At 46.1% G+C, this 12,469-nt stretch overlaps 1 protein-coding gene across 1 annotated transcript in view; it reads right to left on the bottom strand.

Annotated features, from left to right (window-relative positions):
- Positions 1-12,469, bottom strand: part of LOC112262002 (frizzled-3) — a 41,550-nt gene that overhangs the window by 12,092 nt on the left and 16,989 nt on the right. Inside the window, exons 4-7 of the mRNA XM_042330128.1 lie at positions 3,806-4,002; positions 2,717-3,182; positions 2,277-2,576; positions 1,549-1,800 (exon numbers count right to left, since the gene is read on the bottom strand). Coding sequence (XP_042186062.1) covers positions 1,549-1,800; positions 2,277-2,576; positions 2,717-3,182; positions 3,806-4,002 — 1,215 coding nt within the window. The remainder of the gene's footprint in view (positions 1-1,548; positions 1,801-2,276; positions 2,577-2,716; positions 3,183-3,805; positions 4,003-12,469) is intronic.

The following is a 12,469-nucleotide window of genomic DNA, read 5'->3' on the forward strand; positions in this document are numbered from 1 at the left end:
GTGTTGCTTTTACGCCAAACATAACGTTTTGCATTGTTGTCAAAAAGTTCAATTTTGGTTTCATCTGACCAGAGCACCTTCTTCCACATGTTTGGTGTGTCTCCCAGGTGGCTTGTGGCAAACTTTAAACGACACTTTTTATGGATATCTTTAAGAAATGGCTTTCTTCTTGCCACTCTTCCATAAAGGCCAGATTTGTGCAATATACGACTGATTGTTGTCCTATGGACAAAGTCTCCCACCTCAGCTGTAGATCTCTGCAGTTCATCCAGAGTGATCATGGGCCTCTTGGCTGCATCTCTGATCAGTCTTCTCCTTGTATGAGCTGAAAGTTTAGAGGGACGGCCAGGCCTTGGTAGATTTGCAGTGGTCTGATACTCCTTCCATTTCAATATTATCGCTTGCACAGTGCTCCTTGGGATGTTTAAAGCTTGGGAAATCTTTTTGTATCCAAATCCGGCTTTAAACTTCTTCACAACAGTATCTCGGACCTGCCTGGTGTGTTCCTTGTTCTTCATGATGCTCTCTGCGCTTTTAACGGACCTCTGAGACTATCACAGTGCAGGTGCATTTATACGGAGACTTGATTACACACAGGTGGATTGTATTTATCATCATTAGTCATTTAGGTCAACATTGGATCATTCAGAGATCCTCATTGAACTTCTGGAGAGAGTTTGCTGCACTGAAAGTAAAGGGGCTGAATAATTTTGCACGCCCAATTTTTCAGTTTTTGATTTGTTAAAAAAGTTTGAAATATCCAATAAATGTCGTTCCACTTCATGATTGTGTCCCACTTGTTGTTGATTCTTCACAAAAAAAATACAGTTTTATATCTTTATGTTTGAAGCCTGAAATGTGGCAAAAGGTAGCAAAGTTCAAGGGGGCCGAATACTTTCGCAAGGCACTGTAGGTATTTGTAGTTGTCCACAGTCAGAACCATCCAGAGTAGTGATGCTAGTCAGCAGGGCAGGTGCGGGCAGCGATCGGTTGAAGAGCATGCATTTAGTTTTTCTAGCGTTTAAGAGCAGTTGGAGGCCACGGAAGGAGTGTTGTATGGCATTGAAGCTCGTTTGGAGGTTTGTTAACACAGTGTCCAAAGAAGGCCCAGATGTATACAGAATGGTGTCGTCTGAGTAGAGGTGGATCAAGGAATCACCCGCAGCAAAAGCGACATCATTGATATATACAGAGAAAAGAGTCGGCCTGAGAATTGAACCCTGTGGTACCCCCATAGAGCCTGCCAGAGGTCCGGACAACAGGCCCTCCGATTTAACACACTAAAGGTAAATAAAAAAATAATAATAATCGCTGCCAAAGGTGCAAAGTATTGACTCAAGGATCTGAATACCTATGTAAATGAGATATTTCATTTTCAAAACATTTGCAAACATTTCTAAAAACATGTTTTCACTTTGTCATTGTGGGGTACTGCGTATAGATGGCTGAAAAAAAATATTTAATCAATTTTGAATTTAAGCTGTAACACAACAAAATGTGGAATACATCCAGGGGTATGAATACTTTCTGAAGGAACTGTACACCTACCTGGAAGGGACAGGGTATGTGGTAGTCTCTGCAGCGCTCCTGGAACCAGGTGGTCTCCCAGACAGACCTGTAGCTGTGTTCATACAGGTAGCAGGAGATGACCGTAAGCAGGGGCACCAGGTAAAGCACAGAGAACACCCCGATACGGATCATAAACTTCACCAGCTTGTCCTGGTTCTCCTTCTCCAGAGGGATCTCCATACGCACACGGTTAAGCGCCACGATCCCCGTCAGAAGCAGAGCCACACCCACCTAGAGGCAGATATATAGGTATTAGACTAGGTTAGAGAACAATCTTCAGATATCGATTATGTATTGATTCAAGGGAAACATATTCAGATATTGATTATGTATTGATTCAAGAGGACCATCTTCAGATATTGATAATGTATTGATTCAAGGGGCCATCTTCAAATATTGATAATGTATTGATTCAAGGGGCCATCACATGCATGTTAGGGATGCATAGGTCAGACTCTAAAGGCTTCTACACATCTATCCAACAGCCAACCCAACCGTCTATGGACGGTTGTTGAAAGAATCTCAGTTGTTCGCCGCAAGACATTCTCCATCGTAGTTGGTCCAGATTTAACACGTAGAATCAGCCACAGACAGTTGGTCTGAGTTGGGGAAAAACTACCCAATGCAAGATGGATAATTAATTTGCTGTAGTTAGAGGTGTAAAAGCCTTTAGAACAACTCTCCTTTCTAGAGCATAAAACACCCACCGCCACGTTGAGGCAGAGCGGCGCCAGCAGGAACCAGCGCAGCGCCGTGATGTCGTAGAGGCCCACGAAGCACACGCCACTCACGCCATCGCCCTCGATCTTGTTGAGGGCCAGCAGGGCCACGGTGAGGCAGCCGGGCAGGCCCCAGGCACAGGTGTGAAAGAGAAGGGCCTTCTTCTCGATGGCCTCGCTGCCCCACTTGGGCACGGCCGCCAGGAACCAGGTAATGGTGAGGATGACCCACCACACGCTTCCCGCCATTGTGAAGAAGTAGAGCACCATGAACAGCAGCGTGCACGCCTGGGAGGGGGAGATTGAAAATATCTCACACTTACATCCTATCATTGCTACCTTCTTTACTATACAGTAGTGGCCCTGAATGTCATAGAGTAAAGCAGCTAATCAATAAATCACTAAGAAAACAGACGGGGATGGCTCACCTTGTTGTGGGAGCCCTGTGTGATGGTGGCCGCCCGGTACTGGGTGGGGCTCGCCGCGTTGCAAGCCACCCTGTCCTCCAATAGGAAGCCCAGGAAGAACACAAGTGACACCATCATGTAGCAAGCGGCATAGAAGATGATTGGCCGCTCCGGGTAGCGGAACCTCGTGACGTCGATGAGGAAGGTGAGGAAGCTGAAGAGTGTTGCCGAGAGACAGACGATGGAAACCACGCCGATGAAGTAGCGGGCAAAGGTGAGTTCCGGGCGCTGGAAGTACATGTTGGGGCAGGGGGGCGAGCACTCCCTCACGCCCAGGAATGAGTAGCCCAGGTCGGGTTCCATTTTGAGCTTGCGGGGGCACCAGAAGCCGAAATCCCTCTGGACAGACATGGGAGAGATATCGGTGGGATTTGCACTGGTCTGGAGGTCCACCGCACGGGGGTAGGGCTCGTCACAGTCTGGGAACCTGGGGGCGGGAGCGGGAGAGAGAGAGATTATAAAAATAGTTAAGGTTGAGTTTAGCTTGAAAGAGGGATTGTGATGTTTGAGTTGAGAACCAGTTCAAGGTTCAGGCTCTACATGGAAATCAGATTAGGGTTGTGATGATGGTGATACTGGTCTATGGACAGTTTAAGATTTCTCCAACAATTTAAGAGTACGTTCATGTTAAAGTAATCTCAGGCTAAATTCAGGTTAAAGTAATCTCAGGTTAAGTTCAGGTTAAAGTAAGCTTAGGCTAAGTTCAGGTAAAGTAGGCTCAGGGTAAGTTCAGGTTAAAGTAGGCTCATGGTAAGTTCAGGTTAAAGTAGGCTCAGGGTAAGTTCAGGTTAAAGTAGGCTCATGGTAAGTTCAGGTTAAAGTAGGCTCAGGGTAAGTTCAGGTTAAAGTAGGCTCATGGTAAGTTCAGGTTAAAGTAGGCTCAGGGTAAGTTCAGGTTAAAGTAGGCTCATGGTAAGTTCAGGCTAAAGTAGGCTCAGGTGTAAGTTCAGGTTAAAGTAGGCTCAGGGTAGGTTCAGGTTAAAGTAGGCTCAGGGTAAGTTCAGGACACAGTGTTGTGTAAAGCCAACACAGAAACAGTCCCATACATACCTGCTACACTCTGTCTCGTCTGGCCAGGCCACCCCAAACATCTCCATGATTTTGTGACAGTCTCTCTTGGCGCGGTGGCACAGGGCTCGGCAGGGCATGGACACGCGGCCATACTCCATACAGACTGGAGCGTAGAGGGCACACAGAAACATCCTCAGGTCCTCCGAACACTGCAGGTTCACCATGGGGTGGAAGGGCTGAAGGAGGAAAGGAGAGAGGGAGGGAAACAATGTGGGAAAGGTGGGAGGGACAGAGAAAGAGAAGGAGATATAGAGGTGGATAGAGATAGCGGGAGATAGAGAGAGAGGGAAATAGAGGGGGATAGAGAGAGGGAGAGATAGAGAGTGGGGGGATAGAGAGAGGTAGATAGAGAGATGGGGATAGGGAGGGGGATAGGGAGGGGAGAGGGGGATAGGGAGGGGGATATAGAGAGGGGGATAGAGGGGATAGAGGGAGGGGGATATAGAGAGGGGGATAGAGAGAGGGAGAGGGGGATAGAGAGAAGGGGATAGCGAGGGGGATATAGAGAGGGGAATAGAGAGAGGGGGATAGAGAGGGGAGAGGGGGATAGGGAGGGGGATATGGAGGGGGATAGAGAGAGGGGGATAGAGAGACCGAGAGGGAGATAGGGAGAGGACGGATAGAGAGAAGGGGATAGGGAGGGGGATAGAGAGAAGGAGATAGAGAGAGGGTGAGAGAATGATATAGAGAGGGAGAGAGGGCGATAGAGAGAGGGGGATATAGAGAGGGAGAGAGGGCGATAGAGAGAGGGAGATAGAGGTGGGATATAGAGAGGTGGGAGGAGGAGAGTGATAGAGAGAGGTGGGATATAGAGAGGGAGAGGGGATAGAGAGGGGGATATAGAGAGGGAGATAGAGGTGGGATATAGAGAGGTGGGAGGAGGATAGAGAGAGGGAGAGAGGGGGATAGAGAGAGGGGAGGGATAGAGAGAGGGGGATATAGAGAGGGAGAGAAGGGGATAGAGAGAGGGGGATCGAGAGAGGGAGAGGGGGGATAGCAAGAGGGGGATAGAGGGAGGAAGAGAGGGGGATAGAGAGAGGGAAAGATGGGGATAGAGAGAGGGGGAGGAAGAGAGTGATAGAGAGAGGTAGGTTATAGAGAGGGGGATATAAAGAGGTGGGAGGAGGATAGAGAGAGGGGGATATAGTTGCGTCAGATGCACCATAAATATTTACTCCAGGCTATAAAATATTCACAGGCAGCCCTCACATCAGAGAACAGTCAGGACACACACAGTGAATATCACGCCTTTGGTCAGCCACAACCAGCCACAGCATCACATCACCCACAGAGAGCAACAAGATAAACATTTATGATATTGAGCAGGGATGGAAACTCTGGTCCTTTGGGGCCCCAGTGTCTGCTCTACTGGTAAACACACCTGGTTTCCCAGATCTAAATCAGATGCTGGTTTGAAGAAGAAGAAACAGCAGATTCTTCAGGGTTAGAAAGATGGAGAGAACCCATCCCTGCTCTAGCAGCTGGGTAGCTAGCTGCTGGCTACATCAGTGCTTTTGTCTGAATGCATTTTCTCTACAAGCCCTAGCAATCTGTGTACTGAGCCCTTGTGTCAAAACACACACACTCTGTATGCACACACACACAATCCCACTAATTTGCCCTGTCTATCACTTTAATGCTGTGAAAAATGATTAGTGCTCTTTCTTAGGCATGTAAGGGCTCACAGAAAACAGAAATCTCTCTCTCTCTCACACACACACACACAATATAATCCCCAGCAGAGAAATATAATCGTGAGAGACAGAGGCAGACAGAGATGGGATTTCCCTGTGTTTGACTAGCAGACAGGCAACCAGTGTAAGGGCTTTACACTGTCTAAATGTCACATCATATGAACAGCTCATACATCTAACACCAACATAGATACACAGAGGGCCAGTCAAATCAACCTGTGTGTACGTCCATGTGTAATTCGTACAATAGTAGCAGGCGTGTGTATACCGTGGTTGTGTGCTGGCAAGTGTCTTCACTGACATTTTCAACCTCTCCCTAACCCAGTCTATAATACCTACATGATTCAAACAGACCAACATTGTCTCTGTGCCTAAGAACGCCAAGGTAACCTGTCTAAATGACTTTCGCCCCGTAGCACTCACATCTGTAGCCATGAAATGCTTGGAAAGGCTGATCATGGCTCACATCAACACCCTCATCCCAGACACCCTGGACACACTCCAATTCACATACTACCCCAACAGATCCACGCAATCTCTAATGCACTTCACACTGCCCTTTTCCACTTGAACAAAAAGGAACACCTATGTGAGAATGCTATTCATTGACTACAGCTCAGTGTTCAACACCATAGTGCCCATGGAGCTCATCAATAAGCTAAGGACGCTGGGACTGAACACCTCCCTCTGCAAATGGATCCTGGACTCCCTGACGGGTTGCCCCCAGGTGGTAAGGGTAGGTAACAACACATCTGCCGTACTGGTCCTGAACACGGGGACCCCTCAGTGGTGCGTGCTTAGTCCCCTCCTGTACTCCCTGTTCACTCACGACTGAGCACAACTCCAACACCATCATTAAGTTTGCTGACAACACAACAGTGGTAGGCCTGATCACCGACAACGATGAGACAGCCTATAGGGAGGAGGTCAGAGACCTGGCAGTGTCGTTCCAGGACAACAACCAGTCCCTCAACGTTAGCAAGATAAAGTAGCTGATCGTAGACTACAGGAAACGGAGGGCCGAGCACACCCCCATTTGTGCACACCCTTATTCACATCAACGGGACTATAGTGGCGAGGGTATAGACCGTATACCTGGGTATTTGTAAAACTGAACCATTTCTTTGAAGTTTTTAAATACATTTGAATATTCGTAGCTACTTTTAAGTAAATACCTGCAGTCAACTTGTGCAATACATTAGGATATAAAGAACATTGTGTTCTTCATTTCACCTGTCACATTATTATGAACAATGAGAGGCACTCACTGTTGTGCAGCATGGGCCAGGTGATTTAATTACAGTATGCAACTAAATGTTTGCCAGCTAGATATCTTATAACTGTTAAGTTAACTGTATAAAATACTTGAATACTTTAGGTCAGAAACTGTACAAAATCTTTGCAATGTGCTCGTTAGCATTCAATTAATTAGCATTCTCTATGGGATTTTACATGTACTTGTTAGCATTGCTAACCTTTGGATTACAGAGTATCAGTGAGGTTTGAAAACAGCACCCCTTGTGTTCAGTGCCGGTATTACCGAATATCCCAGTATGGCACATGGTCGGTATGAAGATCTGACAATCTGAATACCAACCAAGCCTATCACTAAGGACCTATCATGACCCTCAGATCCTCAAAAGGTTTTACAGCTGCACCATAGAGAGCATCTGGACTGGCCGCATCACCGCTTGGTAGGGCAACTGCTTGGCATCCGACTGTAAGGCGCTTCAGAGGGTAGTGTGTACGGCCCAGTCCATCACTGGGGCTGAGCTCCCTGCCATCCAGGACCTCTATACCAGGCGGTATCAGAGGAAGGCCCTAAATATTGTCAAAGACTCCAGCCACCCTAGTCATAGACTGTTCTCTCTGCAACCGCATGGCAAGCGGTACCGGAGTGCAAAGTCTGGAACCAACAGCACCCTGAACACCTTCTACCCCCAACCCATAAGACCTGTAAATAGTTATCCAAATATACTGAACACAAATATAACCGCAACATGCAACAATTTCTAAGATTCTACTGAGTTACAGTTCATATAAGGAAATCAGTCAATTGAAATAAATGATTTAGGCCCTAACCTATGGATTTCACGACTGGGTAGGGGTGCAGCCATGGGTGGACCCGGGAGGGCATAGGCCTACCCACTTGGCAGGCAGTCAATTGAAATAAATGATTTACAGCCCCCCGACAAACGATCCCGCAGGTAAAGAAAATGGATGTGGAAGCCCTGGGCTGGCGTGGTTACATGTGGTCTATAGTTGTGAGGTCGGTTGGACGAACTGCCAAATTTTCTAAAACGATGTTGGAAGAGGCTTATGGTAGAGAAATTAACATTCAATACTCTGGAAACAGCTCCGGTGGACATTCCTGCAGTCAGCATGTCAATTACATGCTCCTTCAAAAATTGAGACATCTGTGGCATTGTGTTTTGTGCAAAACTGCACATTTTAGAGTGTCCTTTTATTGTTGCCTAAAGGAAGATGGTTATTCAGGCGAGTGAGCGATGAGCAGCGCTCAGACATAATTTGACGGTAATGAATCAAGACAAATGCAGAGGAATAAAAAGCTGCACTTAGAGCACGGCCCACCCCACTCTCTCTCTGTGTGTGTGTTGGCCTACCTGCCTTGTTAGGAATCTGTTTTGATCATTCCCGATTGATGCTTTCCAGATCTGTGCACGAGAAAATAAGTTCTACCCGCAAATGGGTGCAGCAATGCATAAGATCCCATGTTTTTTAGACAGTAATAGCACACCATCACAACAGCCTCAAATGACTGAGCACACACACACAGTCAATATTAGGCCAACAGCATACCACCCTGCATCCCACTGCTGGCTTGGATCTGAAGCTAAGCAGGGTTTGTCCTGGATGGGAGACCAGATGCTGCTGGAAGTGTGTTGGTCAGTGTTTTGGGACATGACCCTGTGCAGGGGGACGTTAAACCCACCATTGCGACCTGTACGCTCTAGTTGGCTGGCCCTCGCTTCATACACGTCGCCAAACCCACTGGCTCCATGTCATCTACAAGACCCTTCTAGGTAAAGTCCCCCCTTATCTCAGCTCACTGGTCACCATAGCATCACCCACCTGTAGCACGTGCTCCAGCAGGTATATCTCTCTGGTCACCCCCAAAACCAATTCTTTCTTTGGCCGCCTCTCCTTCCAGTTCTCTGCTGCCAATGACTGGAACGAACTACAAAACATCTCTGAAACTGGAAACACTTATCTCCATCACTAGCTTTAAGCACCAGCTGTCAGAGCAGCTCACAGATTACTGCACCTGTACATAGCCCATCTATAATTTAGCCCAAACAACTACCTCTTTCCCTACTGTATTTATTTTATTTATTTATTTTGCTCATTTGCACCCCATTATTTTGATTTCTACTTTGCACATTCTTCCACTGCAAATCTACCATTCCAATGTTTTCCTTGCCATATTGTATTTACTTCACCACCATGGCTTTTTAAAAAAACTTTACCTCTCTTATCTCACCTCATTTGCTCACATTGTATATAGGCTTATTTTTCTACTGTATTATTGACTGTATGTTTGTTTTACTCCATGTGTAACTCTGTGTTGCTGTATGTCGAACTGCTTTGCTTTATCTTGGCCAGGTCGCAATTCTAAATGAGAACTTGTTCTCAACTAGCCTACCTGGTTAAATAAAGGTCAAATAAATAAAAAACCGCCCTCATACCATCAAGGCCACCTAATCATCCCCAGCTGCCAATTGGCTCATTCATCCTCCTTCCCTTCCCCAGGTCGCTGCTATAAATGAGATTGTGTTCTCAGTCAAGTTACCTGGTAAAATACAATATAATGTAATCTAGTGAGATCTTGGTCATGCATAAACGCCTTTGTGAGAAAGAGTGGTAGAGCGTGTGAGCTTGGGTTTACGGGCCAAAGCTCACAGGTGAACATGTTGGCACCACAAATGGACACCTCTAGATAGTGTGTGTATGTGTGTGTGTGAGTAGCAAGAGCATGAGCGTGTGTTTGTGCATGAGTGTGTGTATGACAATTTCTGTCTCAGTGTTCATCTGGTCATGTCCTGCTCTACCTATCAGAATGGCTGAATGGGAACACCTCACTTTAAAACTACCAATCAGAGGCCTTCTTTTGATATCCCCCACAATGCACGCACACTCCCTCTACATTCCTATTGAGTGCCATGTCCTTACAGAAGCATGGGGAAACCCTTAACACAGCTCGTTTCTGCATGACTGTTACAGGCCAGCCGAATGGAGTGTTCTTTCATACCATTTCCTGCTGTGTGACTCTCTCCACCACTGTGTGTGTGTACTGTGCTGGTCTCAATCTCTACCACTGTGTGTGGGTACTGTGCTGGTCTCTCTACCACTGTGTGTGTGTGTACTGTGCTGGTCTCTCTACCCCTGTGTGTACTGTGCTGGTCTCTCTACCACTGTGTGTACAGTGCTGGTCTCTCTCTACCACTGTGTGTACTGTGCTGGTCTCTCTACCACTGTGTGTACAGTGCTGGTCTCTCTCTACCACTGTGTGTACTGTGCTGGTCTCTCTACCACTGTGTGTACAGTGCTGGTCTCTCTCTACCACTGTGTGTACTGTACTGGTCTCTCTCTACCACTGTGTACTGTGCTGGCCTCTCTCTACCACTGTGTGTACTGTGCTGGTCTCTCTACCACTGTGTGTACAGTGCTGGTCTCTCTCTACCACTGTGTGTACTGTACTGGTCTCTCTCTACCACTGTGTGTGTGTACTGTGCTGGTCTCTCTCTACCACTGTGTGTGTGTACTGTGCTGGTCTCTCTACCACTGTGTGTGTGTACTGTGCTGGTCTCTCTACCACTGTGTGTGTACTGTGCTGGTCTCTCTCTACCACTGTGTGTGTGTACTGTGCTGGTCTCTCTCTACCACTGTGTGTGTGTACTGTGCTGGTCTCTCTATCACTGTGTACTGTGCTGGTCTCTCTACCACTGTGTGTACTGTGCTGGTTTCTCTCTACCACTGTGTGTACTGTGCTGGTCTCTCTCTACCACTGTGTGTGTGTACTGTGCTGGTCTCTCTCTACCACTGTGTGTGTGTACTGTGCTGGTCTCTCTACCACTGTGTACTGTACTGATCTCTCTACCACTGTGTGTACTGTGCTGGTCTCTCTCTACCACTGTGTGTGTGTACTGTGCTGGTCTCTCTACCACTGTATGTGTGTACTGTACTGGTCTCTCTATCAAAATACATTTTATTGGTCACATACACATGGTTAGCAGATATTAATGTGAGTGTAGCAAAATGCTTGTGCTTCTAGTTCCGACAGTGCAGTAATATCTAACAAGTAATATAACAAATTCACAACAACTACCTAATGTACACAAATGTAAAGGGGTGAATAAGAATATGTACATATATAGTAGAAGTCGGGAGTTCACATACACTTAGGTTGGAGTCATTAAAACTCGTTTTTCAACCACTCTACAAATGTCTTGTTAACAAACTATAGTTTTGGCAAGTCGGCTAGGACATCTACTTTGTGCATGACACAAGTAATTTTTTCAACAATTGTTTAGAGACAGATTATTTCACTTCAGAAGTTTCAGAAGTTTACATACACTAAGTTGACTGTGCCTTTAAACAGCTTGGAAAATTCCAGAAAAGTATGTAATCAGAAGCTTCTGATAGGCTAATTGACATAATTTGAGTCAATTGGAGGTGTACCTGTGGATGTATTTCAAAGCCTACCTTCAAACTCAGTGCCTCTTTACTTGAAGTCATGGGAAAATCAAAATAAATCTGCCAAGACCTCAGAAAAATAATTCTAGACCTCCACAAGTCTGGTTCATCCTTGGGAGCAATTTCCAAACACCTGAAGGTACCACGTTCATCTGTACAAACAACAGTACGCAAGTATAAACACCATGGGACCATGCAGCCGTCATACCGCTCAGGAAGAAGACACGTTCTGTCTCCTAGAGATGAACGTACTTTGGTGCGAAAAGTGCAAATCAATCCCAGAACAACAGCAAAGGACCTTGTGAAGATGCTGGAGGAAACAGGTACAAAAGTATCTATATCCACAGTAAAACGAGTCCTATATCGACATAACCTGACTGAAAGGCTGCTCAGCAAGGAATAAGCAACTGCTCCAAAACCACCATAAAAAAGCCAGACTACAGTTTGCAACTGCACATGGGGACAAAGATCGTACTTTTTGGAGAAATGTCCTCTGGTCTGATGAAACAAAAATATAACTGTTTGGCCATAATGACCATCATTATGTTTGGAGGAGAAAGGGGAGGCTTGCAGGCCGAAGAATACCATCCCAACCGTGAAGCACGGGGGTGGCAGCATCATGTTGTGGGGGTGCTTTTCTGCAGGAGGGACTGGTGCACTTCACAAAATAGATGGCATCATGAGATGGGAAAATTATGTGGATATATTGAAGCAACAGCTCAAGACATCAGTCAGGAAGTTAAAGCTTGGTCGCAAATGGGTCTTCCAAATGGACAATGACCCCAAGCATACTTCCAAAGTTGTGGCAAAATGGCTTAAGGACAACAAAGTCAAAGTATTGGAGTGGTCATCACAAAGCCCTGACCTAAATCCTATAGAAAATATGTGGGCAGAACTGAAAAAGTCATGTGCGAGCAAGGAGGCCTACAAACCTGACTCAGTTACACCAGCTCTGTCAGGTGGAATGGGCCAAAATTCACCCAACTTATTGTGGGAAGCTTGTAGGCTACCCGAAACATTTGACCCAAGTTAAACAATTTAAAGGCAATGCTACCAAATACTAATTGAGTGTATGTAAGCTTCTGACCCACTGGGAATGTGATGAAAGAAATAAAAGCTGAAATAAATCATTCTCTCTACTATTATTCTGACATTTCACATTCTTAAAATAAAGTGGTGATCCTAACTGACCTAAGACAGGGATTTCTTACTAGGATTAAATGTTAGGAATTGT

The sequence above is a fragment of the Oncorhynchus tshawytscha genome, linkage group LG11 (assembly GCF_018296145.1).
Source record: "Oncorhynchus tshawytscha isolate Ot180627B linkage group LG11, Otsh_v2.0, whole genome shotgun sequence".
Classification (NCBI taxonomy): domain Eukaryota; kingdom Metazoa; phylum Chordata; class Actinopteri; order Salmoniformes; family Salmonidae; genus Oncorhynchus; species Oncorhynchus tshawytscha.